The sequence below is a fragment of the Aphanomyces astaci genome (assembly GCF_000520075.1).
Source record: "Aphanomyces astaci strain APO3 unplaced genomic scaffold supercont1.5, whole genome shotgun sequence".
Classification (NCBI taxonomy): domain Eukaryota; phylum Oomycota; class Saprolegniomycetes; order Saprolegniales; family Verrucalvaceae; genus Aphanomyces; species Aphanomyces astaci.
Window position 1 is genome coordinate 943,563 of NW_009798268.1, and position 25,753 is coordinate 969,315.

The 25,753-nt window shown below is 52.0% G+C and overlaps 10 protein-coding genes across 13 annotated transcripts; 6 read left to right on the forward strand and 4 right to left on the reverse strand.

Moving 5' to 3' along the window:
* Positions 1 to 593: 593 nt before the first annotated feature.
* H257_03095 (CMGC/MAPK protein kinase) lies at positions 594 to 4,013 on the reverse strand. The gene has a single exon (XM_009827043.1). It carries the CDS (start codon positions 3,907 to 3,909, stop codon positions 649 to 651), a length of 3,261 nt encoding a protein of 1,086 aa, XP_009825345.1. The 5' UTR covers positions 3,910 to 4,013; the 3' UTR covers positions 594 to 648.
* Positions 4,014 to 4,858: 845 nt separating this feature from the next.
* Positions 4,859 to 6,549, forward strand: H257_03096. 2 transcript variants are annotated; one of them, XM_009827044.1, is made up of 7 exons: positions 4,859 to 4,985; positions 5,034 to 5,273; positions 5,327 to 5,490; positions 5,574 to 5,637; positions 5,729 to 5,820; positions 5,936 to 6,090; positions 6,141 to 6,549. In XM_009827044.1, exons 1-7 carry the CDS (start codon positions 4,883 to 4,885, stop codon positions 6,415 to 6,417), a joined length of 1,095 nt encoding a protein of 364 aa, XP_009825346.1. In that variant the 5' UTR covers positions 4,859 to 4,882; the 3' UTR covers positions 6,418 to 6,549. The 2 variants fall into 2 exon arrangements, with proteins under 2 accessions (XP_009825346.1, XP_009825347.1); XM_009827045.1 differs by having other exon boundaries at positions 5,936 to 6,549.
* Positions 6,550 to 7,279: 730 nt separating this feature from the next.
* Positions 7,280 to 9,586, reverse strand: H257_03097 (hypothetical protein). The gene is made up of 7 exons (XM_009827046.1): positions 9,495 to 9,586; positions 9,373 to 9,432; positions 9,163 to 9,321; positions 9,018 to 9,104; positions 8,556 to 8,963; positions 7,467 to 8,300; positions 7,280 to 7,419 (listed from the first exon to the last, which is right to left on the reverse strand). Exons 1-7 carry the CDS (start codon positions 9,495 to 9,497, stop codon positions 7,339 to 7,341), a joined length of 1,632 nt encoding a protein of 543 aa, XP_009825348.1. The 5' UTR covers positions 9,498 to 9,586; the 3' UTR covers positions 7,280 to 7,338.
* A 3,311-nt stretch (positions 9,587 to 12,897) lies between these two features.
* On the forward strand, positions 12,898 to 14,174 carry H257_03098. 2 transcript variants are annotated; one of them, XM_009827047.1, is made up of 6 exons: positions 12,898 to 12,961; positions 13,017 to 13,125; positions 13,173 to 13,529; positions 13,602 to 13,712; positions 13,786 to 13,904; positions 13,953 to 14,174. In XM_009827047.1, the coding sequence occupies exons 1-6, from the start codon at positions 12,930 to 12,932 to the stop codon at positions 14,089 to 14,091; spliced, it is 867 nt and encodes a 288-aa protein (XP_009825349.1). In that variant the 5' UTR covers positions 12,898 to 12,929; the 3' UTR covers positions 14,092 to 14,174. The 2 variants fall into 2 exon arrangements, with proteins under 2 accessions (XP_009825349.1, XP_009825350.1); XM_009827048.1 differs by having other exon boundaries at positions 13,602 to 13,904.
* Positions 14,160 to 15,531, reverse strand: H257_03099 (hypothetical protein). Its single transcript, XM_009827049.1, has one exon. The coding sequence runs from the start codon at positions 15,478 to 15,480 to the stop codon at positions 14,362 to 14,364; it is 1,119 nt and encodes a 372-aa protein (XP_009825351.1). The 5' UTR covers positions 15,481 to 15,531; the 3' UTR covers positions 14,160 to 14,361.
* Positions 15,532 to 15,990: 459 nt separating this feature from the next.
* H257_03100 (hypothetical protein) lies at positions 15,991 to 16,699 on the forward strand. The gene is made up of 3 exons (XM_009827050.1): positions 15,991 to 16,025; positions 16,085 to 16,132; positions 16,201 to 16,699. The coding sequence occupies exon 3, from the start codon at positions 16,254 to 16,256 to the stop codon at positions 16,557 to 16,559; it is 306 nt and encodes a 101-aa protein (XP_009825352.1). The 5' UTR covers positions 15,991 to 16,025; positions 16,085 to 16,132; positions 16,201 to 16,253; the 3' UTR covers positions 16,560 to 16,699.
* A 150-nt stretch (positions 16,700 to 16,849) lies between these two features.
* H257_03101 lies at positions 16,850 to 18,220 on the forward strand. Of its 2 annotated transcripts, XM_009827051.1 has the most exons (4): positions 16,850 to 17,227; positions 17,281 to 17,385; positions 17,432 to 17,569; positions 17,638 to 18,220. In XM_009827051.1, exons 1-4 carry the CDS (start codon positions 16,895 to 16,897, stop codon positions 18,133 to 18,135), a joined length of 1,074 nt encoding a protein of 357 aa, XP_009825353.1. In that variant the 5' UTR covers positions 16,850 to 16,894; the 3' UTR covers positions 18,136 to 18,220. The 2 variants fall into 2 exon arrangements, with proteins under 2 accessions (XP_009825353.1, XP_009825354.1); XM_009827052.1 differs by having other exon boundaries at positions 16,850 to 17,385.
* A 366-nt stretch (positions 18,221 to 18,586) lies between these two features.
* Positions 18,587 to 20,615, forward strand: H257_03102 (TKL protein kinase). Its single transcript, XM_009827053.1, has one exon. The coding sequence runs from the start codon at positions 18,621 to 18,623 to the stop codon at positions 20,568 to 20,570; it is 1,950 nt and encodes a 649-aa protein (XP_009825355.1). The 5' UTR covers positions 18,587 to 18,620; the 3' UTR covers positions 20,571 to 20,615.
* A 600-nt stretch (positions 20,616 to 21,215) lies between these two features.
* Positions 21,216 to 22,921, forward strand: H257_03103 (adenylosuccinate lyase). The gene is made up of 3 exons (XM_009827054.1): positions 21,216 to 22,071; positions 22,125 to 22,276; positions 22,345 to 22,921. The coding sequence occupies exons 1-3, from the start codon at positions 21,229 to 21,231 to the stop codon at positions 22,793 to 22,795; spliced, it is 1,446 nt and encodes a 481-aa protein (XP_009825356.1). The 5' UTR covers positions 21,216 to 21,228; the 3' UTR covers positions 22,796 to 22,921.
* A 432-nt stretch (positions 22,922 to 23,353) lies between these two features.
* On the reverse strand, positions 23,354 to 25,251 carry H257_03104 (hypothetical protein). The gene is made up of 8 exons (XM_009827055.1): positions 25,145 to 25,251; positions 24,976 to 25,085; positions 24,788 to 24,928; positions 24,665 to 24,742; positions 24,516 to 24,606; positions 24,196 to 24,463; positions 23,916 to 24,092; positions 23,354 to 23,848 (listed from the first exon to the last, which is right to left on the reverse strand). The coding sequence occupies exons 1-8, from the start codon at positions 25,197 to 25,199 to the stop codon at positions 23,389 to 23,391; spliced, it is 1,380 nt and encodes a 459-aa protein (XP_009825357.1). The 5' UTR covers positions 25,200 to 25,251; the 3' UTR covers positions 23,354 to 23,388.
* Positions 25,252 to 25,753: the final 502 nt, after the last annotated feature.

The window sequence follows — 25,753 nt, forward strand, 5'->3', positions numbered from 1 at the left end:
GGAAGAGAGGACCCACGCTTGCAACACCAGCACAAGCGTCGACAACGCTCGTTGTTGTCGGCGCAGTGCCTTGAGCTCGTCTTCGGCACTTTGCCGATGGTCCAAGAGACCCGTGGCCGCATCTCTCCAAGGCAGTACGGTCAACACTGAGCGATTGCTGCTGGGTGGTGGCTTTCGGGAGGGAAAGTGTACGTGGTGGTGCAGCAGATATGAAGCTACAGATCATTCGAGTCGTTCCTCAGTTGCCCCCGGTGGCGGCGTTGACGGAGGGTGTTGTTTCCCGACGTCGTCGAAGCAGCTCGTCGACGAGCATGGGTTCGTTGAATCGAGATGATCGTGGCGGCCGTGTGAGAGCTGTCGACGTCCATAAGACTACCTTGTTGTGGGCAATATATGGACGGCAATGTGAAGTGGCTTGGCGGAATGATCTCAGAGACAGAAGGGTCGACGGTTGCCTGGTTGCCCGCCTGAATGCATATTCAGATTGCTCTAGGAATTGGCTATTTAAACGTATGCCTGTATCAAAGCCTTGAATTGATTGAAATATTCCCATTAACTCCTGAAAAAGTAGTGTGGAGCAACAACATAAGTGGGGCAGAGGTAGTAAGTACGCTATATTTTGATCTGATTACACGTGGGGGCAGTGTACTACCTGGGGGTGCCCTTGCCCTTTCGTGTCACGTGTTGATAGTAGTCCCCTGCTAATGCCTCGGGATGATATTGGCAAATGTCTTCAAACATGAGTGCTTGGAGGTTGGCCTTGGTGAGCTCGACGTTTTCAAACGAATAATCAAACGCCCCGTGGGGGCATGCCACCTCCAGCGTCGGGTCCCGCAGGCCGGCGAGGTACGGATGGTTCAACGCACCGTCCACGTCGATGCGGCGGCGGGGATCGAACGTGAGCATGCGATCGAGCAGGTCCAGTGCCAGGACCGATGCCCCGGGGTACAACGCGGAGAATGGGATTGGTCGGCGCTTGGGCTGCTTGGTGATGAACCGCTTGGCTTTGGCGTGTGTGACGAAGTCAAGAGTGGACTCGTCTGGCGTGCCCACGACCTCCATGATGATCTTGAGCTGGTGGAGAAAGTCCGTGCCCGGAAAGAGCGGGCGGCGCCCGATGAGCTCGGCCAAGATGCACCCGACAGCCCACATGTCCATGGGTTTCCCGTACGTGCACGTGAGTAGCACTTCAGGTGCGCGGTACCACCTCGTCACCACGTAGTCTGTGAGTTGGTCGGGGGGAGTTCCATCTTCGTGCGTCGTCTGCTGCTTAACGTCGCGGAGGCCCCGCGCGAGTCCAAAGTCGCACAATTTGATGTCGCAGTCTGCATTCACGAGAATGTTGCTGGGCTTCAAGTCCCGATGGAGCACGTTGGCCGAGTGCACGAACTTGACGGCCACGAGCATCTGGTACAAAAAGTGCTGGACGTGGTCGTCGTTTAAAATCTGGTTGGAGTTGATCACACGGTGCAGGTCCGTTTCCATCAAGTCAGTTACAATGTACACGTCTTCAAACTCGTGCAGCGACGGCGGCCGGAACAGATCGACGAGGTTCACGAGCTTGGGGTGCCGCAGGTGCCGCATGAGCCGAATCTCACGCAAAATGCGCTTGGCGTCGATGAGGTCACTGAACGCGTTCGGCACGTTCTTGATTGCAAGGGACTGACCCGTCTCCGTGTCACTGGCGGCAATCACACACCCGTACGCGCCTTGTCCGACGGCTTTGATCATTTCGTACCGCAGCGGCACATCGAACATGGTGTTGCCGACTTGGAACGTGGCGTTGGCTCGCGACACATCCGCGTACGAGTGTTGCTTGCGCAGGGTAATGACGGGGCGTTGGGGCGACGGCGACCGAGACGTCCTGGAAAACGACCGGCTCAGATTGGTCGTGCCGAGCACGTCGAAGCGGACGCTGAGCAGCACCCGACCACACGCAAATGCGGGGGTGGAACCCACTGACAGCAGCGTGTACCACTGGGGCACCGAGTCGGCATTTGGCCGCGCCAGGGCTAGCCCGATGAAGGGCATCAAGTTGATCTTGGCCATCCCCAGTAGCTCCAGTTGCTGGCCGTACTGGTCATCTTGGGTTGAGTCTTCGACCAGCGGAGACATGATGCGGTGGGTCACTTTCCATGCTTCCATCAGCACCAAGCACGACTGGCCAGGGGAAGCCGCGAACGGAACGGTCACGACGCCTCCGTTCGCCCACCTCGGGTCCCCGACGGAATCGGCCGCCGCGAAGTCCGTCCGGTTCGCGGCGGGGGTCGTCTTCGGGGGCATGGCGGCGGAGGACGGCCCATGTTGGTTCTCGACCCCAAATGCCATCATGTACGACGTCGACGAGTGCCCCGACCCCCGCCGCGCATGGCTGCTGCTGGTCGGTCGCCGGCTATTGTTGCTATATGGCGATGCCATAGCCATGTCCTTGAGGTGGTTGGGGTCGTACTCAATGTCATCGTCGTCGTCGTACTCGTCGAGCCCTCCGAGTTGTTCGCCTCGGATCACATGCACTTGCACGAGTCCGTTGGGCAAGTGCCTGTCGTGCCCGGCCTGCCACGAGGTAGTTGCTACCCCCGGGGGGGACACGCCGGCGTCCACGTCGTATTCCGGACGGGGGAGGCGGAGGCTCGACATGGCGTTGCAACCAAACACGGCCGACGCCGCGACCGGGTCTGCCGTGATTGCCAGCGCCTTGACGCGGCCATCCGGGGCAAACTCGAGCGTGTGCTGCCACTGCTGCGTGAACTTGCGGTGGTTTGTCTTGTTGACCATGGTCTCTCGGCCAGTGACGACGGCGGTGCGTCCATCCGTGGCGTACGCGATGTCAGTGACGAAGAACGATCCGTAGTCTACGTGGTCGTACAAGATGGAAAAGAAGTGCAGGACGCCATCCAAGCCGTGGTAGTCGCCCCAGAACGGCACTGTCGGCGCGTAGTTGGAGGTGAGGGCAATGTCTCGGCTGAGCTTGGGAAAGAACTGCGCCGACGACGAGTGCGACAAGAGTAGCTTCCGAAGCGCGTTGTAGAAATCGCGAATGTCCGCGTGGACGAGATCCTGGCGCGGCGTGTCGGCGGCGATGCTCGAGTACGTCGAGTTCTTGGTCAAGATGGGCGGCTGCAGTTCGTGAAACACGCGGGGATCGTGGTGATGCATGGGGGGAGGAGGCGCCATGGCGTGGTGGTGGCGATGGGGCGTCGTCGACGGGACTACAAACGGGGACGGACTCCCGTGCCGAGTCGAGAGCTGCGGTCGCTGGGGTTGCGCCGCTGATCCTTCCCCGATCGCGGCTTGCATCATCTCGACCCACATGTCTTTTTCGAGTTCCGTGTCGCACGACATGTAAAACACCTTCCGCCCCACCGTCTCGACCACAAACGTGTGCTCCTTCTTCTTGTGGAATTCAGGAGATACATGGGTCAGAGTCATCTTGCCGCGGAGATTCTTGCCCATGCGCGCGTCCTCGTGTTTGCTGTAGTACCGAAGCACGGTGCCATCCAGGACCAAGTACCGTGACTCCCATCGAGGCAGCCAGTCGCCCTTCTTGCGCACTTGGCCTTCCCAGTGCACGGCATGCATACCGCCCGAAGTCGCGGCAATGCCCATGCGACCGGACGTTGGCGCCATGACGAAGTTGCCTCCGCGCAACGACTTGAATATGGACGCGCTATCGGACACGGCCGTCGTGGACCGAAGGCCTCCAGATTGCGAGAATTGGCCTGCAGGACCACTTCGGGACATCATATCCGCCATGTCGCTTTGTTGGCGCCGGTGCGAAGTTGATCGAGGCGCTGGTCGCTGGAACCAGCCGGACGACGTGATGCCGCCGGCGCTTGTGTCGGTGATGGAATGCGACAAGCTTCTCTGGAAGTCCTGCGGCCGAGATCCGCCTCGATCAGAGCGGAACATGCTGGGGGTTATGCGGTGGAGAGCGTTGGGAGATGTCGGACCTCTTGACACTGAGTGGGTCGGTCACATCTGGCGCCGTGCCAATCGGATTAGTAATATGAGCGACTAGTTAAGCTTGCAATTTGTATGCCATGGAAAGAGAGTTCCACTAGGCAGCAATCTGAACCGATGGAATGTAATTCCCTTACATGAGCATCGACATCAACTACAAGGCAGGCATGTCATTCATATTGTGGTTGTGGCATCATCGCCGCCCTTGGTACATATGGGGAGCGCATGCTACGGCGTCACGTCTAGGAAAAGGCATAACTGTTGACCCACAACGATGTGATAACGTTAAAGCTTTGATTCCCCCGACATGCCTGTACGTACTACTGAGCTATCGAATAACTGTCTCTAGGGACAATCATTGAATTGGAACGAATCGAATGTAGTACTACTACTACAGGTATATCCCAGGTAATACTGGACTACAGACAGTATCTGATAGACTCTTTATAAACAGGGTACTAGTAGGTAGCATGTACAACTTGGTTTTGGCATGGTTGGCAAGGCTAGAGCACGAAAGATATTTCGTTCGGGTACTGTATTTTCACTGTTTTATATTTATTTATGATTACAATTCGTACTATTGGCTAATCCGGTAGTACGTAATTTCTTTCATCGGCTAAAAGAGATGATAATGCAAGAAGTATTTTCGTACTACAGTACTATTAATAGTATATTTTTGTTATTAATACTACGTAGTACTACTAGTAGTAATACATAACTACCGGTACACAACGCGTTATTACGGAGTAATTCAGCGGCATTCGAGAAATGTCACTGCTCCACGTGTCGCCTTAGTTTCCGGATATTAATTTAATTTACGCCAATCAAGCGTTCGGATATCCGAATTGGTCATTATCATCCGGATATCTTCGTCGATTGAAACTGGCCAACTTTGCATTAATTGTGCGGCTGATCAACCATAATGCGGTTGCGGCATTGCTTGTACTTTGTGGCCCTTCTGGCGCTTGGGTCGCTGTCCCAGGCTCATGACCACCATCACCACCACCATGAGGACTACTACGATGGTAATCTCTGCTCTTGACATGTATGCTGCGCTAACACGGATCATGCAGTCTTGGGCGTCGGCATGGACGCATCCGAGGGCGACATCAAGAAAGCGTATCGAAAGCTGAGTCTCCAATACCACCCGGACAAGAACAAGGGCAATAGCGATGCTGAAGCCAAGTTCCAAAGTATCTCGCGGGCGTATGAGATCTTGACCAACCCCGAGCTCAAGGACATTTACGATTTCGAGGGCGAAGAAGGGCTGCAACGCCATCAAAATCAAGGCAACCGACCGTCCAGTCCATTTGGTAGGCACAAGAACATCCTATCTCCATCATTCTTGTTCTGACGATCGTGGTAGACCAATTCTTTGGAGGCGGCGGGGGCCGTCAACGCGGCCCAGATGCTGCAGTCGAAGTCCAAGTGACGTTGGAAGAACTGTACAACGGCGGGGAAAAGAGCGTGACCTTTAAACGAAATGTCATTTGTCGCAAATGCAAAGGCACGGGGGCTAAGGATGGAGTGGTATCTTTCTATGCTCCATCACACGTCCCCCCATATCTATTGCGTACGAACCAATATCAAATACATCGATGCAATGTGTATAGACCAAGCCATGCAAAACATGTGGCGGCCAGGGCGTGGTACTCGTCAACCAGCAAATGGGTCCAGGTACATCTCTCTATATATATATATTATATATATAATTTTCGAACTACTAGTGTATAGTCTTGTATTCGACTTGACCGAAATGTGTACATAGGATTTACGGTGCAGATGCAACAGCAATGTCCCAAATGTGGCGGGCGGGGCAAAACGTTCAAGTCCAAATGTCCACATTGCCATGGCCACAAGGTACGCGACTTTGCATTTCGCATGTGTCTTAATTGAATATGATATATATATCATAACCAATATATCATATCCATGTACAAGTTTGGCAGTCACATACAATGATGGGGGGTCGTAGGTGGTTGAAGAGATGAAAACCATCACGGGGGTGATCGAGCGCGGGATGCCTTCGAATCACGAGATTGTATTTGAACGCCATGGCGAGCAGCATCCAGGAGTCTTACCTGGCGACATCATCATGCGCCTCGCGCAGCAGCCCCACCGCGTGTTCCGGTACTTTGCCGTTTGTCTTCTAGTAGCGTTTATATTGAGTGGGTTTGCAGCCGGGCGGGGGACGATTTGCATGCGCAAGTGCAAATTTCACTGCAAGACGCGCTGCTGGGCTTTTCGTCGACGCTGGCCCACTTGGATGGCCACAAAGTCGAGGTGGCCCATGCCGGCGTGACCAAACCATTTCAAGTGCGCCGTATCGCAGAGGAAGGCATGCCCCACCACCACGTGCCGTCGCAGCACGGGGACCTCTACGTCACGCACCACATCCGGTTCCCCACCAAGCTCACGGACGCCCAAAGGGAACTTGTGACACGGTTGCTGCCGTAACTTGTACAAGCAAAGTGGTTTGAAATGTCGTTGGGTATTGAACTGGTAGTAGTCGAACGAACTCTCGCCATGTTCGTGTATCAATCAGACAATAATAATACACGATCGTCAGCATACATACATATTCATCAATCGATTTTGTGCATTTCGCCCAAATATTTGGACACTTGAGTCATTTCTCAAAAAAAAGCAGTCGAATCGATTTGATCCTGTTTAAGCTTGTACACACTATACTATACAACGAGTAGTACAGTAGGATGTATGTGGTTTTGCCCAATGTGCCAGGGGTCAAACGTTTGGATTGGCAGAAATTCGACATGACGTGATTTGATTGGCTCAGGTGGTTCTTGAATCGATAAAGACATACCGTATTGTGTATATGTATTGCGACAGGTGATACTGTATTTCATAACCAACCGACACTCTTTCTCAAAATTTTGTTAATCCATTGCGTCATACAAATTTGAAGTATATTCGACATGTTCATGTTCACAAGTAAATATCAGTTATTACAAGAAAATTATCAGTTATTAATACATGTACTACGTAGTATTACAGGAGTCGCAATAGATTAATCCGTCGCAATGCATATACACTATACGGTATTCGATTCTGCTTGGTGTTGTTGGTTTCAAGGTGTGCAAACTCAAAGGTGATGTAGTGCCTGCTTAATGGTGGAATCGTTTGGGGCTAAGCTTAACTTACAAAACATTCGAACCATCGTGTGTGCTTTGCAAATTGCTCGTGCAAGTTCTTACTACATGTAGTAGTTAGTACTACTACTGTTGTACCAGTAGTAGTAGTCGTTAACATTAACGTTCGCTGTGTGATATATGAGTAAAGGGCACGACGACCCCCAACAGGTGATGATAACTCTGTAGTAGTATATTATTTCCTGGGAGTATATATATATATATACCCTTAGGGGTTGTACATGACAGCTTTACAGTGGTCGACCCACGACGCCGGGGCCTCCACGGTGGCATACCCTTGTTTGAATCCCTACACACAAACATCAATCGACCTCTTCCAAACCATACATCACGTACGTATTCCGCCACGGCGGCGGCAATCTCGACCGACACTTGGCGAATCGAAGACAGCGGCGGGTACACGCTGCCCGTGGCCAGGTCGGCGTCCGTCACCTTGTCCGCCAACGTTTGCGCGGCAATGAGCATAATGTTGTCGTCCACGCGGGTGAGCCCCGCCGCGACCACGCCGAGGCCAATGCCAGGAAACACATATGCGTTGTTGCCTTGCCCAGGCACGTACGTTTGGCCGTGCAGTGTCACAGGGTCAAAGGGCGACCCGCTGGCAAACACACACTGGCCGTTCGTAAACGTGTACGCTTCTTCGGCCGTGCATTCGGCCTTGCTCGTAGGGTTGCTCAGGGCAAAGATCACCGGTCGTTCGTTCGTAGCGGCCATGAATTCGCACACTTGTTGCGAAAAGGAATGCGCGATCGTCGACACGCCTACGAGCACGGACGGCTTGATGCGGTGGATGGTTTCCAGGAGGTTCGCGGCGGGCTCTTCGTCGTGTGCGTACAGCAGTTTGTGGTGTTGGAGAGAGTCCAATCGGTCCTTGGTCACCAAGCCCTTCGAGTCGACCAAGTAGATGCGACGGCGGGCCACTTCCAACGACGAGTTGCTCTCCTTGGCAATCGCCATCGCAATCAAGTCGGCAATCCCCGTGCCGGCTTCCCCCGCGCCCAAAAATACAAACGTGTGCTCGGCCAGGGGCTTGTTTGTCAGCTTTTCCGCCGCGTACAGGCCCCCTAGGACAACGCACGCCGTGCCCTGGATGTCGTCGTTGAACGTGCAGTGCGTGTTTTGATATCGGTGGAGCAGCCGGAACGCATTCGTGTTGCCAAAGTCTTCAAACTAGAAACAAAGATTGTGAAATATTCGCTATAAATGTCCAAAATTCGCGTGGTTTGTCGAATATCAATACTGAATCACGCTCGAGTTGTGATTGGTAGAATATATTTGTCTATTTTGGTAAGAGCCAATCAAAATTGGATCGGCGAGATTCGATTCGACGGGGTCTGGAAATCTGTACCGAATATACCACAATATATTCATCCAACCATCAACAGCACAACATGTAAACCAAGGCGAAAACCACATCACACGTACTTGGAGCAACACTTGGGGACCGTACTTGGCCTTGGCAGCGTGCATAAATTCATCGACGAGCTGGTCGTATTTTTCCGTCCGGTCGCGTTTCTGTTTCAAGCCCATGTAGAACGGATCGTCCAAGATCGACTGCGTGTTGGTGCCCACGTCGAGGGTCACGGGCAGGCAGTACTTGGGGTGCACGCCAGCGCACGCCGTGTACAGGGCCAACTTGCCCACGGGAATGCCCATGCCGTTAATGCCGAGATCGCCCAGCCCCAAAATGCGCTCGCCGTCGGTAAACACAATGGCACGGATGTCGTGCTCCGGCCAGTTGTCCAAGAGTTCGCTCACGCGGCCCAAGTCATTGATGGAAATGTACAGCCCGCGCGGCGTTTGGCGGTAAATGTGGCTGAATTCTTGGCACGCCTAGCCAACCCCACAATTTAGCCCTGATGAGGACGACACGAGGGGTTTCGATACTTGGCCGACGGTGGGCGTGTACACAATCGGCATCAGTTCATGCGTGTAGTTGACGAGCATGCGGTAGTACAAGTCTTCGTTGTTGTCCTAACGTTAGGCAGAGAAAAGTGAGAGACCCGAGCTCCAAAACAGCATTCCTACGTACTTGCATGCTTTGCATGAAGATGTACTTTTCCAGCGGCGTCACTTTGCTGCGCAACTGAATCATGGCATGTTCCAAATGCTGTTCCGGCGTCCACACGGCCGCAGGCAACAGCCCGCGAAGTTTTTGGTTGGTGCGTTGCTCGGGGCTAAACTCGAGTCCCTACCACGCCAACTGTTAAGCACTGCCTCGACGACGAGGTTGGGTGGGTACCTTGTTCAGGCTGGGGGTGCGCATGATGTCGAAGCCATTGGTGGAGTTTTTGGCAGGGGCCTAGCACACACATGAGCGTCGCATTGGGTATCTTGGACGGATCCAAGCGCGGGGAATCGTACCATGATTAGAGCAGTGGGGTTGCAATTGCAAAATGGAAGTCGTCTTTCGATGAACCTGCTGCGACGTCGACGGAATTATTACATGCGCGTTCCGACCGTTATATTTACCGCCACGTGATTGGCGGAACCAAGTTGAACGTGTATCGACCAAATTACCAGGTGGGTGGGGCTGATGGGATTTATGGGTCCCCCTACGCTCGTCATTTTGTAGGACCCCAATCATATTATAGCCAATGTATTTTCAATACAAACTACAAATACAACAAGAAGGAGTGGTATTTAAATTTGGGGACCCGTACCTTGAAAACAGCCCATCAACGTCCCACACTTCCGTCGAATGTTGCCATGGGGTGCCTCCAGTCATTTCAATTGGGCTGTCGACGTCACAGACGACGGGTGCCTTTACAATCTCGCAAACTCTATCGTGTCTGCCGGGCACGTACGTGCAGCACGGAGCAAGAGGCATGGCTCAGGGAGTTTTGCTATACCGATATATAGTACAGTAAGTACAGTACGGTAGCCTAGTGCAGCCCCCAATCCACGGGAATAATGGCTTGTTTTTACCGAGCCCCCCACTTTCTAAACCCACTTGTTGATGGCCCATAGATATCCACAAGAAGATGTGCCACGTATGCAAGATCTTGTTCGGTCGTCTATAACGTTTCGCAAACATGGGACGAGAACAATGTTTGCGGAATAGCCCTCACATGCAAGGGCCAAATGCATCAAGGTCGCCGCCTTTCATCACCCGTGCTTCAAGTTTGACAGCATACGAGGGCGCGTCACACCGCGTTGTCTGCGGTACTGTCGAATCAGAGGGAGTACCGCACTGCAGCACCACCGAGCGCCACGCTCCTGCGATTGCGCAAACGCAAACTTCTCCAGGATTTCCACAGTCTGCTAAATTGCTGACGACACTCGCACAACTTGCCCCTCATGCTTTGGAAACACATCGGCCATGAATATGTACGATAACGTACTGTAAGGATCGTTTGTCAATCAATCACTTCAGGTATTTGAACAGTTTGCATCCAACGCCAACATTGTACGCATGGCTTGGCTTGGCTTGGTGTAAGTTATGCTAGAGTGACTCTTACAGTATGATGACATCTAGCTGCTCGTTAGGCGACATGGTGTTTTGCCCTACCGGACTCTGGCGATCTCAACCAGTTCGAAGGCTGGCTACACTTTTCCGTTATGCTGCAATGATGCAATGACTTAAGGTACTATATCACCATTTCAGTCAATCGACCACCCTCTTGTGTGACTATCTGTGCTTTTCATGCTGCAACAGTTCTCCTAGAGCTCCATTGTGTGTGGTGCTTGGGGGTCAAGTGAGGGGTGCAGCGTGATTGTTTGGCAACCTTTGATTGTGGATTTACCTTTCATACGCCACGATCGCATCGTTTCGCATGAAATATGACGTCATCCTAGGGCTGGGTGTCGTGTAGTCGAGCAAGGGACATAGTGGGACGTCTGTTTTCGTCCACATCTTCGTTCGATTGGTTTCGTGGGCCAGTCTGGGTCAAATGATGTGGCACTCAGCTACACTGTATTACCGTAGCTGGCCAACGTGAGTTGAATGCCTCGCAATTTTGTACTGTACAGTACTATTAATAGTAGCAAATTGCACCCAATGACCGCAGTGATTAGCATACAACATGGATTGTCGCCTGGATTACGATATCGCTTCTTCCTCGGGGGGGTCCCTCGATTTTCAACAGTCCTGGTTCACTTTGGCTTTGCACACTCGCGGATGTACTGTACATAGGCTACATACAGTTGGTAGCCGGCAAGTGAGGAACATCGTGAAGTCTGGGCTCCACTATGACTAGCAGGTTGCAAGACGGTCAATTTGTTTCCTGCGCGCATGCCCGGTACGGTTCAATGTGTTGAAAGTTCGAACGGGAAATCAAAACACAATAATGTCACGCATTTGACGTTCGCCCAGTGCCGGGCCATAATCAACGTCCGTTGTCGTCCCATCCACACCACCAGTACTGGTAACTTCCTTGATGTCATGGACTGTGTTGTGAACAGTGCTGTTGTGGGGCTTTGCTTGGGTATAGTTCAGAGCAACTCCACCAACTCTGAAGTCCCGCGTGCACCCTCAAGACAAGGTTTGCACCCGTCCACGAACTGACCTAAGGGGGTTCGAAGCCTTCATTGGCCGTACATTCGACGTCTCGGGCAACCTCAATTCCCAACCTGGGACCAAAATCACGCTGGCAGTGAGGTGTAGAACGACGCGACCGTTTGCCTTACAGTGGGTATAAATAATGGGTAACGTTACGCATTATTTTCGAGCAAACGATGAATTATCTCCAGCCAGGCCTCAGAATGGAGCATTTTCGGGCAACTTTGGACCATTTCCGAGCGTACTTAAAAGGGCATATATATGTCAGGTTAGTTTGAAGAATTTTCGAGCGTTGCTTTGCTCCGTATGTTTGTACGTTCCAACACAATTTTCCCCCTTACAGTAGCCGAGAAACCTCGGAACCCCGATAACCCATAGTCCTGTATCCCATTAATCCCTAAATCACGATGGATACATTTAATGTTCATTCTCCGGGGGTATGCACATCGCCAGTGGTTAGCTATCGCAACCTCCCGCCAATCAGCCTAACCCGTAGTACCTAATTGGTACAGTACAGTATTTGAAGGGATACTATTTAAGGTATTCGGAGTTTTGGGTTTCAAGGAAAACACTTGTTTCATTACCATTAAGTACGCTTGGAATGTGCCTCAGCTTGGAAATAATCCTTCGCTAACGTTATATAGCTCGAAAATATCTTTTTTCATAAATCATGAGGCCTGACTGCATCGCCGGCAGCCGTATCTCGCGGAGTGGCTTTACAAAACGATACAGTATATACTAGTGTAGTACTTCACAAGTAAGTTACATCAGATGATGTGATGGGCATAGAACTAGAATGCTCAACGTGTCAAAGGGATTCTCCTTGGATAGCAGGCTCGAATTATAGCCGAGCGAGACCAACCTCGTTTACGAACAAAAGAACGGTGGCAAAATTGCCGCGCCATCAGATTCTTCAGGGAAGAAAGTGGTTTTGCTGTTAATGTAGTCCCAACAAAGTCACTAACGTTAGATTGGATTAACACGTTAGCTAAGATGCACTGCGACTGCCAGTGACCGAAAAACAGTCGAGTTTATTAGAAACCCCGTTTATTTACTGTTAGATTGACATTGCAGTTGTGATGTCGGTGATGAAATTAAATACTTTGGCATTGAACCAATACAACATTCGAGTAAGACAAGGTGGACGAAACAGTATTCGTTTTTAAATACTGGCCGTTTTTAATATTCCCTCGCCACGTAGCAGCGCCTAGTCCGGATACATTTATCCGGACGCGAGCTTCGAATTTGGGGCTCCCATTTTGCATTTTTGCATTCGCCCTAGTCAGATCGGCAACACCATGAACATGGTCAAGGGCAAGCCGGCAATTTCGTAGGAAGATCTACGCCGAACAACATGACGTCACTCATGTGTCATGTGCATGTAGGGGGGCCTTGGCTCGCCACAAAGGAAACATCTCTGCCTGGACAGGTCTCTTCGCTTTCGTGCTGTTTAGCTACCACTTCTTCAGCGACGGCGATTTTTCTTTCCTCATGGTACGTCCCGGCCCTTTGCAACGTGCGCGCTCACTAGAATGGCGTAGACGTTTGGAGCGTTTGTGCGTGCGTTTGGGTTTGGCATCTTGATCTTCAAGTCGCTGACGCAGAAATCGGTGTCGGGATTGTCGCTTAAGACGCTGCAGTTGTACGGGTTTGTGTTCTTGTTCCGGCTGTGCTCCATCACGCGGTATCAAGGATACCTTCCATACGACCGAAGCGGTGACTGGCTGTACACGTTTATCGAGTTTGTGGGGCTGGGGCTGACCCTGGCCGTGATTTTCCTCGTGACGGTGCAGTTTCGCGGGTCGTACGACTTCAAATTCGACACATTTGGGCACTTGCACGTGCCCAGCGAGTTTGGCATCGTGTACATTTTGGTGCCTTCCATTCTTCTTGGCATGGTAAGAAATGGTCCCATCTTGGCCGTTATCGTTGGAACACCATCACGTTCCTCTGATCTGTGTCCCTTGTAGCTGATCCACCCCAATCTAAACATGAACTGGCTTGCCGACGTCTCGTGGACCATTGCGTTGTACATTGAAGCGATTGCGATTTTGCCGCAACTGTTTATGTTTCAAAAGCGGGTATGTATTGTCACATGTGTTGGTTCTTCCATTGGAACATGGGAATGTGTGCACTTTGACGTTTTCGAATCAGGGCGGTGGCGCGGTCGAGACGTGCATCTCGCACTGGGTGTACGCGCTGGCCTTTGGCAGCTTTCTCCACCTCTGGTTTTGGCTCTTTTCGTACCACGAGCTTGGTGAGAAGAACGCTGGGTACGTTGCTATCGTGGTGTCTATTCATTGGCTAACAAGGTAGAGTAGGCACCACGTCGGCTACACGGTGATCTTTGTCCAGATCGGACACATGCTGATGATGGGCGACTTTTTGTACTATTACTTCAAGAGCATGAAGGACGGCGGCCCCATGATGCTGCCGACCCATGGCGATTTCCAAGCGTAATCGTTGGACAGGATGATGGAATATATTAGCGCATGTAATCGTTTCAACAACAAACAACATACATTGTGGTTTATGTGTGACAACGTTTAAAGATCTCGTTTGTTGATGGATCTATGGATCCAAGGACAACCCATTGACCATCACTATCGCTCGTCCCTAAAAATCGAACTTGAAGTCACTAAAGTTGGAACGGTGCCAACATTATTACTGTAAAGAAAAGACGCAATAAGTTAATTCAACGGATTATAAATATCCTACTCGACGAAACGATTACACCATCATGGCAATGGATACGTCGTCGCTTTCGGTTGTGACATCCGTCATGCTGCCCGACTTAGCCTTCTGGCTCCGCGTCACTGTCACACACACGTGGCACACGCGCACCTTGGCGGCCACTGCGTCGTTGAGCGACCGCTTGTACTTGGTGCAGGCGCCGCAAAGCACTCGACCGCACAGGCGGCAATGGTGGCGGCGACGAAAGAGATGGAACTTGGACGTGCACGACATGCACTTCTTTCGGATGAGGCTGACCCATTCCTGGGGCTGGGAGGCGTACTTGACCACCGCGGCCAAGTCGCGGTCGGGCAACAAGTCCGTGACGAGGATGCCGCGGGTGTCGGGGAGGTTGAGAGCGGCGCCGAATTCTACAAGACATCCTGCCATGTTGAACAACTTGCGGTCCACGCACACATGTAGCAACGTGTTTTCGCCGCGGACGACGGTGTTCGGGTCGATGTCGCGCTCGAGGAAGAGGCGAAGCACGGAGGCCGAGTCGTTCGTGGTCACGGCGACGTGGGCAGCGACGGGACTCAGGCCATGGTTGTTGGGCTTGGAGAGGTAGTCAAGGGGAACGTAGGAGATGAGCCATTCAAGAAGGGCTAACGCTTGGGGAGCCGACGACGTTGCAGCGAAATGGAGCGGTGTGTTGCCGTGACGGTCGACGCAAGATAACAGAGATTTGCCTGCCGTGAGGAGAACGTTGGCGGTGGTGTGGTGGCCGCCCTTGCATGCAAGGTGCAGTGCCGTCTGACCTTGCTTGGATGTCGCGGTAGAGGCGAAGTCTAGGACGTCACCTTCGTAGGTTGACAGTAGCGCTTTTACTAGCGCGTCATCGCCCTTGCTAGCGGCGCGGTGAAGGGCTGTGAACCCGTCTGCATCTGGATGGAAGGGATTGTACCCGACGTTGCGCCACTTGGCTGCCATACTTAAGGATTGTCGGATCGAATTGCGGTTCATGGTAAACCCATCCATGAAAGTGCGGTCCGAGAGCAATTCCTTTGTCGACCAGTTTCCACGCGTCGAGAGCGTGGCCACGACGGTGTCGATCTCATCTTTCGACGGCGGCAACGACGATAGTACCTCAGTAGTGGCAGACCGTGTATCTGTCATGAGGTCAATGGGAGAATGACGATGCCTGTAGCTTGGAAATCTCACCTCAACGTGCCCTGAAAAACTGCTGACAATTCGAATCAACCGAATTTCTCTCCCTGAAGAAGGACCATTGTATCCAATGAAATTTCTCTAAAATTGTTGATTTAACCAATCAGATCTCGTTTCTGCAGTTTTGGGTGCAACGCAACTGCTGTGAATTGTCTTTTTCTCATGTGTTTTGTGATTGGCAGGCCGTGTCTTGCGACCGACTCGAAGGGTGGCGGGGGCGTGAACGCCGCAGCAATGGCCTGACCACCCTTGGTTTCATGCCTGTCCATTGCGCTACGTAGGCAATTGCATACCCGGTATGTGCTGGTTGGTTTGGAACATTTGGATGGAAAATCTCATCAACCACCAGAATACACTGTTTCGACCGACGTCCAGCCACGAAGCACCAGAAATGACCACACAACTGAACTGCACGTCCGACACTGTCACATACTACTGTTGTAAGCCACTTGGCACATTTCGAAGCATTCCAATTATCCCCGAGGTGTGCTGAGGTACATAGTGGTGGACTGTTCGTTATTGATTCTACTGCTGCTGCTGCTGTTGGTGTTAGAGGACGTGAAGGTGACTTTCCTCCCAGGGTTGACCACATCCCAAATTCGTAAGAACGAGTAAAATCAGGGAAATTCCATTGAATCTTATGGTATTTCAACTATTTACAATAAATAGATGAGTTATCTATTTCACATGTGAAAACACATCGAGCGCCACCAATTGGCCGCATGGGTGTGTTCCGAGACTTTGTCGATGCCCATGAGCGGCTAAAGAAGCGCATCCACAGCACGCGCATCCCGTTAGGTCCCAAAGGAAAGGCGGTGATGACGGCTGTCTACTTTACCACGCCCATCGTGTGCGGGTATTTTGTCATGCAGTGGGCGCAATCCAAGGCCGAAGTGAACCTAAAAGACGTGACGCTGACCACACGAAACCCGTCGTCGTTCCAGAACGACAGTATCAAGCAATTACTCAAGGACATTCACAATGAAGACGAGGCTTCGAATGGGGGAGTGCCGCCCAGTAGCTCGTAGCAGCCTCGTGAAGTACAAGCTCATTTTCCCATCATTTCGCAATGCCATGTTGATTTGTCGCCATTTGCGCTGCATTAAGACTGTAGTGTGCATTCGTTTGGTTCTCCCGTGAGCGAAGTACATATTGTCGTAGCGCTATGCACTATCTCACCATTACGGTACCCATAGATCACCACATAGCAGTCTAAGTGGCGGGCGGCCATATTCTTGTCAAATGTTCAAGACAACAAAATGGAACACTCCGGATAAACGGACGGTTTCAAAAGTGCGAAAGTCATGACTTTTGGAAGGATTAGCGTCGAGAAGATCTACCACGACGGTGGTGGCTGAGCGACATGGAGGCGAAAGTGGATGCGATTCAGGACAAGCTACGTAGCATCTTCGAGACCAAGTCTGGGTACAGAGATGAAGCCACGCAAGCCAAACTCTTGGAGAAACACTTCCGGTACTTTGACACGGACGGATCCGGCGTGATCGACTACCACGAGTTCACGTCGGCCATGCTAAGACTCAATTTTGTGGGCGTGCAAGCAGAGCTGGAGGGGCTGTTTGATCGGTACGACGAAGACCTCAATGGCACGTTGTCCTACGTCGAGTTCGCCAGTGTTATCTTTGGCACGAACGGCGTGTCCAAGCCATCAAGCCACGTCAAATCCGTTGTGGAACGAGTACATACATTCTCATCATTCCCCCGGCGTGTATGATCTCATGCCAAGTGCAGGTGAAAGCATTGATCCTTGAAAATGGCGGTAAAAATGGCATTCGAACCCTCACCGTGATCTTACGTCGAATGGACCAAAACGGCGACCGTACCCTCGACAAAGAGGTTCGACACGCGCCGACGCTCTAGGAAGCTCACATTGAAGCGCTAGGAATTCTACAACGGTCTCCTGGAACTGGGTGTGCAGGCCAACGAGATCGAAACCACCGAATTAGACAAAGTATTTTGCCATTTTGACCGCGATGGCAACGGTCGTATCACAATTCACGAACTGCTTCGAGGCCTTCGGGTACCAAAGATCTCTAAAACTGTTCCCAGCCTTGTTATCATGTTCTAATGCATTGCTTTCGTATCTAGGGAGGCATGGGAAAGCGTCGCATTCTCCTCGTGCGACAAGCATTTCATCTGCTGGACGAATCCAAAGATGGCACCGTCACCGTGGACGAGATCGCTTCTCGATTTGACACGTCACACCACCCCGACATTCTCTCTGGCCGCCTCAAACCTGTGGACGTTCTCAGGCAGTTCCTCGCCGTGTTTGAAAGCCAATCCGACACCAACGGCGTTGTGACGTGGCATGAGTTTCTCAACTACTACCGCGACCTCGGCGCTGGCATAGAAAACGACGACGAGTTCGAACTCATCGTGAGGAATGCGTGGCACATGAGTGGGGGCGAAGGATGGTGTGAAAACAGCACGTGTCGTCGCGTGCTGGTCACGCACAGCGACGGATCCCAGCGGGTCTGCGAGATTCAGAATGATCTTGGCATTGGTCCGAAGGACAAGACCAAGATGGTTCGGCAATTGCTGCTGCAAGGTGTTCGCGACATCGTAGACGTCAAGTTGGCGATGTAAAAGAGTAGTACTGAGTAAATTGTTTCATTTAAATACTACTGTAGTATTGACCATATAATAAAATTTGATCAGAAATCACAATATTTCAGGGAAAGATGTGATATGATGTCAAGTTGGCGGTGTAAAAAAGTAAATTGTTTCATTTAAATACTGTAGTGGTGACCATATAATAAAATTTGATCAGAAATCACAATATTTCAGGGAAAGATGATGATATGATGTCAAGTTGGCGATGGAAAAAAGTAAATTGTTTCATTTAAATAGTGGTGACCATATAATAAAATTTGATGATGATAAAATAAAATTTGATCAGAAATCACAATATTTCAGGGAAAGATGATGATAAGTAAGACAATAATCCGGTTCAATAATCTCGTTATCCGTACCGTTTTGGTACGGATAACGAGATTATTGAACCGGATTATTGTAATCAATCGTTCAATCCGTAAGGCCACACTACTGTAGCCTGCGCATCCACTGAAAGCATGGACGTCGTGACATCCTTCTATAACGTGGAGAAGGATCAAAACCCAGAGAGACTCAAGCAAGTGCCGCTACCTGTCGTCAGTCCGATCCCTGGAGACGTCGTGGCGCTTTTGGCGGGCGCCAACCTCAAGTGGGATGCCTTGCCTAGAACTGCCAAGAACGCAGTGCTATGGTCGCTGGGGTACGTTCGCTATGGCAGTGAGGCCGAGTATACTCGTGTGCTGGCGCTGTGTCCATCGGGAAGTAGCGCGACAGTCACGATGGATTCCATCCAAGTATCTGACAAGGCTGTCGCATGCGACACGGTATACTCATATTGTGGGTACAGCAAGTGGATCAACAAAGCGTGCTCGGCGTTCTCCCCGTCGTTGGCCAAGTGCGCCATCAACACCTCCGCCGTCAGCTCCCGCGTCGGCAGCACCAAAACCAGCGTGTACTGGGGCTACACCGTCGACAATTACCCGTTGCCTCCGGACGTGACCCTGCTGAAGAACGATCCGTTGGCCACTTCGATTCCATACTCCATCCACATCCAGCCCGTCGCCGACTTGTGCGCCACCACGTCGGTCCTCGCTTCGACCGTTCCGTGCATCAACTACACCCCTCTCCTGTCATCCACATGCGCTATCGCACCGTCCATGAAAATGCAAGCGTGGCTGACCGAACTCAGTCAAGCGACCACGCTGCCTCCAACCCCACTGTCCACATCCACCCCGCCATCCCCCGTCATCTCTCCCTCCACTACACCAGTCCAATATGATGGCAACTCGTTGGTCCTGGGTCTGGCAGGTGGCGGCGGCGGGGCCCTCGTGCTGGTGATGCTGCTTGCGTTGTTCTGTTTCTACCGTCGTAAGGCTAATAAACGGGCTTCTCCACCCACAGGGACGACCGCCACGTCGATCGGCAGCAACAAAAGCTGCCACTCGCACGTGTCTAGCTCGAAAGGGATGTCCACGACGGACATGGACCAGTCCAACGACCGGCTGTGCGCGACGGCGCCAGTGCTCAAGTCGTTCCAAGTGGACCCAGCGATCAGCTTCAAACGACTGGACTACGTGTCTCTAGTGTTTGAGCGCCATCTGGCTACGTCCACGTCGCCGCTGTATGACGTATGGCTCGGCCACGTCGATCGAGATGTAGTTGCCATCAAGCAGCTGGCGCCTTCGTATCGGTGCAAAAAGGGCATTGTACACTTTGCGTCGTCCGTGCGACTCATGGTGACGCTGGACCACCCAAATATCACGAGCGTCGTGGGCGTCGGCTGGGATATGCTCGAACATCTGTGCCTCGTCACAGAGTTTATGGACCGCGGCAGCCTTCGCGAGAACCTCGACACCCAGGCCAAGATGACTACGGCGGCGTCATCAAGTCGTGTGGAGGGCGAGTGGAGCTGGAAACGTACCAAGCTCAACGTTGCCATGGACGTGGCCAAAGCCATGGTGTACCTGCACACGCTCGAAGTCCCGCTGGTGCACGCCGCGCTCACGTCATCCAATGTGTTGCTAAACTGCGACGAGGTTGCGAAATTGAGTGCGTTTGCCGTGCAGCCGTACCCGCTGCCAGCGTCGTTTGGAGCCGTGTCGTCCAAATGGGAATGGGTCGCGCCCGAAGTGCTCTCTGGGCAGCCCACAACCCCCGCCTCGGACGTGTACGCCTTCGGAGTCGTCCTCACGGAGCTAGACACCCTTGCGTACCCGTATGCACCCACCACCATATCGCAGCGGTCCACAATATTGTCGGACAAATCCAGAGATGAGACAGGGGATAATGCCCGACAAAAGATGCAGAGCATCGTGCACGACAACCTCCGACCGGCGCTGTCGCCCACGGCTCCGCCAGCCCTGCGCGACTTGGTCGAGCTCTGTTTGCACTCGGATCCGTCCCAACGCCCCTCGGCCATGATGCTGATTTACCATTTACGTAGCAAAGTTAAAGTGTTTGAATTGTAGTGTGGTATTGGCTTACGGGAATTTTAACGCTAGAGTTCTTGGTCACATTACACTCCCAATACACAACCTACCTACTACACCAAGCACCCCATTCGTACAAGAATCATCTTCCAAACGAGTAAAGGAGCCACGGCTATCGGCCTTTCGAGGCCACCATATTCCGCCAGTCATGAGAGGAATGTCCCTGTTGATGAAACATGTGATCCTTTCTGTACGTACACTAACTAGTATACGGTACATTTATGGCAGTCGATGATTGGTCATAATACGTTTTTGACAAATTTATTCTGAACAAATATTATTCAGTAATTAGCCGGCAACCCTTAGTGCCCCTTCAACAATCATCCCAGCACACAACTTACTTTAATTCGATTCGTTGAACAAATATCTTCACCATTTCGTAGTCGAATGAAGCCGCTGATACGCTTGGCTGAAGTTGTGCCCTTGTAAGTACCGGTACAATGGGGAATCTTGACTTGATTGGTGTAATTTTGAAAATGGAAAGTGTTTGATTGGCTTAAGGTTATGGGTGGATAGATGCAGGTCGCCACATCATACGGATAAAAGGAACTCGAAACACCAATACCTGCGTAGATTATCCGGAGTGATGCAAATCCGAGCGCTCTTTCCATGGACACATTTCAATTCTCCCATCATCATGACCGACGACAAGACCCGCTACGAGCATCCGTTGGTGAGCCGCTACGCCACCAAGGAAATGAGCTTGGTGTGGTCGCCCCACACCAAGTTCTCCACGTGGCGCAAGCTGTGGCTGGCCCTTGCCCGCGCCGAGCAAGAGCTTGGCATCGCCATCACGGACGAGCAATTGCGTGCGATGGAAAAGGCCATCTACGACATCGACTACGCGTACGCTGACGAGATGGAGAAGAAGTTCCGTCACGATGTGATGGCGCACGTGCATGCGTTCGGCAAGGCGGCCCCGGTTGCCATGCCGATCATCCACTTGGGCGCGACGTCTTGCTACGTCGGGGACAACGCGGACATCATCCAGATCAAGCAAGGGCTCGAGCTGGTCCAGCGCAAATTGCTCAAGGTCATCAAGACGTTGCGCGAATTCGCGGTCGAGTACAAGGACATGCCAACCATGGGGTTCACCCACTTCCAGCCCGCGCAGCTTGTGACTGTCGGTAAGCGCGCCACGCTGTGGATCCAAGACTTCCTCTTGGACCACGACCGGTTGGAAGCTCAAATCCAATCGCTGCCGCTGCGTGGCGTGAAGGGCACCACCGGCACCCAAGCCAGCTTCCTCGAGCTCTTCAATGGCGACCACGACAAGGTGAAGCAACTGAACCGCAAGGTGGCTGACCAACTCGGCTTTGAACACGTGATCCCCGTGTCGGGTCAAACGTACACGCGCAAAATCGACTTCTTCGTGCTGAGCATCCTCAGTGGCATCGCCCAATCGTCGTACAAGATGGCTGGCGACATTCGGCTCTTGGCCAACATGAAAGAGATTGAAGAGCCGTTCGAGAAGAACCAGGTGCGACTACTTGCCTTCCATTTGAATAGGCTAATTAATGCTGCTTGGCCTAGATCGGGTCCTCGGCCATGGCGTACAAGCGCAACCCCATGCGTTCGGAACGCGTGTGCAGTTTGGCTCGCTACGTCATGTCGCTGACCGACAACGGCGGCCACACCCACGCGTCGCAATGGTTTGAGCGCACGCTGGACGACTCGGCCAACCGGTAAGACCCGTTTTGTTTTGTGTTTCACACGTGTTTTTCATCCTCGTGTGTTTGATGTGATAATCTAGCCGCATTGTCCTGCCCGAAGCGTTCTTGGCCACCGACGTGATCTTGAACTTGATTGCCAACGTCAGCGACGGCCTCCAAGTATGGCCCAACGTGATCGCTGCGCACATCCGCGCGGAACTGCCCTTCATGGCGACCGAAAACGTGCTCATGGCGTGCGTCAAGGCCGGCGGGGACCGTCAGGACCTCCACGAAGCCATCCGCGAACACTCGATGGCCGCGGGCCGCCGCGTCAAGGAAGAAGGCGCGGCCAACGACCTCCTCGAACGCATTGCCGCCGACGACCGTTTCGCCGCCGTGCACGCGACCATGGACCAACTGCTCGACCCCAAGCTGTTTGTCGGCCGGTCGCCCCAGCAAGTGGACGAATTCGTCGCCGAGTGCGTGGACCCGCTGCTGGAAAAGTACCAGACGCTGCTGCTCGTCGACAGCGTCGATGCCATCAACGTCTAGAAAACGACGTTCGAGCAACGAATATGTACATACCCTAGTCACGTTGAATCAAAAACGCTTTCGATCGCATTGTCAATGCCAGTTGTATTCCAACACAATAAAGTGCTTCAACGTGGACATTTCAACGATGTGACTTTCTTCCCACTACTGGTACACAGTACGTACAGTTACATATAATACTGGTACACAGTATTACTGTGTAGTATTCTGGTACACAGTATTACTGTGTACCAGAATACTACTTGAAGTAGTATGTAACTGTACGTACAGTATACTATTTCCAATAAAACTTGCTTGAAGTAGTTTTTAACTGTACGTACAGTATACTATTTCCAATAAAACTAGTATGAAATTTCAACCAATCATCGATCATCTTTGTTTATTTGAAATGTGTATACTAGTCCAAATTTCAGCGACTGCCGAGTATGCAAGCTCAAACGACATGATAACAAGCAAACAGTGTCACAAAGTATTCCCACCACGTCCGAGCCACAACCTACAGCACCCTTGGGCCTCGAGTTGTTGCCTGGATGCACCACTGCTTGGTCAAGTGCAAACTGGTTTATATATCGACTTGTATTCGTGGGATTAAACTACTGAGCCGCGCCATTGTCATCGTCGTCCTCGTATTCGTCGTTGCCGCGGCCCTTGACTTGCTTGAGCGCGTCCTTGTCGAGCTTCTTGAACACCGAGCCGCCGTTGTACCCGGCAAACACTTTGGCCGTGATCTCCACCTGCGCGTCTTGGGGCACGAGGTCCTCTGGGATGGGCACGCGGTCCACAATTTCAATACCACTGTTGACGATAGCGTCGTACTTCATGTCGCTCATCGACACAAACTTGTCGATGCGCGTGATCCCGAGCCAGTGCAGCGCGTCCGGCATCAACGCTTGGAAACGCACGTCCTGGATGCCCGCCACCGCCTGCGTGCAGTTGAAGTACTCGGCGGCTGAATCGCCCCCTTCTTGACGCTTGCGCAGGTTGTACACCAAGTACTTGGTCACTTCGCCCAGCGCCCGCCCTTCCTTGCGAAAATACACAATCACGCCAGCCCTACCCTCATATGCACACATAGTCAGCCATATAGCAGCTAGCTTGTCGGGGGACGACGACGACGTACCCGCCTTGCTGCGCCGTCTCGACGCACACCTCGATCGCATGGGTGAGGTACGGGCGACACGTGCAAATGTCCGACCCAAACACATCCGACCCGTTGCACTCGTCGTGGACGCGCACGGCCAACTGCTTGGTCGGGTCTGTGATTGCCGCCAAGTCGCCAAAGATGTAAATCGTCAACCTATATATATCTAGAGGGTAACAAGATCTCCACATACTCATCCGAGCATTACAGACAAAATGAATGGATTGAAAACAAAGGTCCGAATCAGGTTGGTTTTTACCCGCCGATGGGGGGAAGGAAGATCTTGAGGTCGTTGCGAGTGACCAGTTCGGGGTACATGCCGTTAGTTTCCTGAAAGATTTGCTGGCGCAAGTTTGACTCGGTCGTGTGGAAGCGCTTGGCGATGCCCGGAAGGTACCACACAGGGTCGATCGCGGCCTTGGTGATCACCAGTTGATTCGTGTCCTTCAAGATCTTTCCGTCTGGCTTGAGCCGACCCACGCGCACCGCTTCGTGGATCTCTTGCATGTCCATGTGCGCTTTCGTGACTACCAAGGACCTTAGCTTCCTCGTCCCCATTTCAAGGGTGTATGTATGTACCTGCAATCGTAGGACGGATGTCGTATCCTTTTTCAAAATGCTCGGGAAACGCTTCCAGCACACAATGTCCAAATGGATCAATCGTCACAATCTACAGTTCACATGGGCTTAAAAACACGAGCGAGCCGTCGTCGTCATCCTCTCGTTACCTTTTCCGGGTCCCCCCACGCTGGGAAGGGTCCAATCTTGGCGGCGGGGGTCGTCTTGGACAAATCGGGATTCGAAGTCTAAGTCACGAGGGTCACGCATGTTCACATGCGGCCAATATGTACCTTGTCCAGCGCCCCAGAAGCAACCGCCAAGCCGCGGTAGACGCAATACGACCCGCCATGAGCGCCGATGGCGTTGCGGTACTTGTCGTGGCGGTTCGTCCCAATAATCGGTCCTCGAATGTCGGGGATCGCACGGCCCCACTACGAAGTCATAACTCAGACCACGCCCCAATATGCAATAAACCGACCTTGACGCGAACAGGTTCCACCCCGAACGTCTCTGCGTGCGACGTCAGCGACACGTACACGCTCTTGGGGTCAAAAAGATCCTTGTCCTCAATTTTCTTTACGTCTTCCGCTACGCATCGATATGAGATACGCATTGATAGACATCCTGCAAGGGCGACGGCATCGTACCATCAATGGACTTCTTGCGCTTCCCGAGGGTGCTCACTTTCTTCAGCGATGCCATGTCTGCTGCCTTGATGCGTTGATGGGATTTTGCGGTTGTGCCAAAGATTGCAAATTGGAGAAAGATCACTCAATTCTCTTCGAATAATTCGGACTAGATATTTGTATACCATACAACAACGAAATGGTTTGGCGAATAAAAGACGTTTGCTACGTGGTTTGTTATTCTGAATTCATGTCCCAGTCAATGTAAAGAGCCCTTTCTTGTACTAATACGACGAGTATACATCAAAGTGAAGCTTGCCCCTTTACTGTAACTGCAACTTACCTTTGTCCTTCACTTTACAGTAAGTCGTCTCAATGTAACGTTAAGAGGAAATCCTCTGGCGTGCACTTCAGACCAAGATACCATACGGATTGTGAAACTGCTCAGGTTGAAGTACGGATATCCACCAAGCTGTGCTTGGTTTCGACAGGAATTAGGGTGTACCATATATCGTAGTGTTGTGCGCGACAACTATAAGTGCATGTCACGATAGCTTTCGTGGTGAATGAAGTAGGTAGGTATCGCCACACAGGTAAGGTACGTTGTTCCCGGCCGCACATCATGTTTTC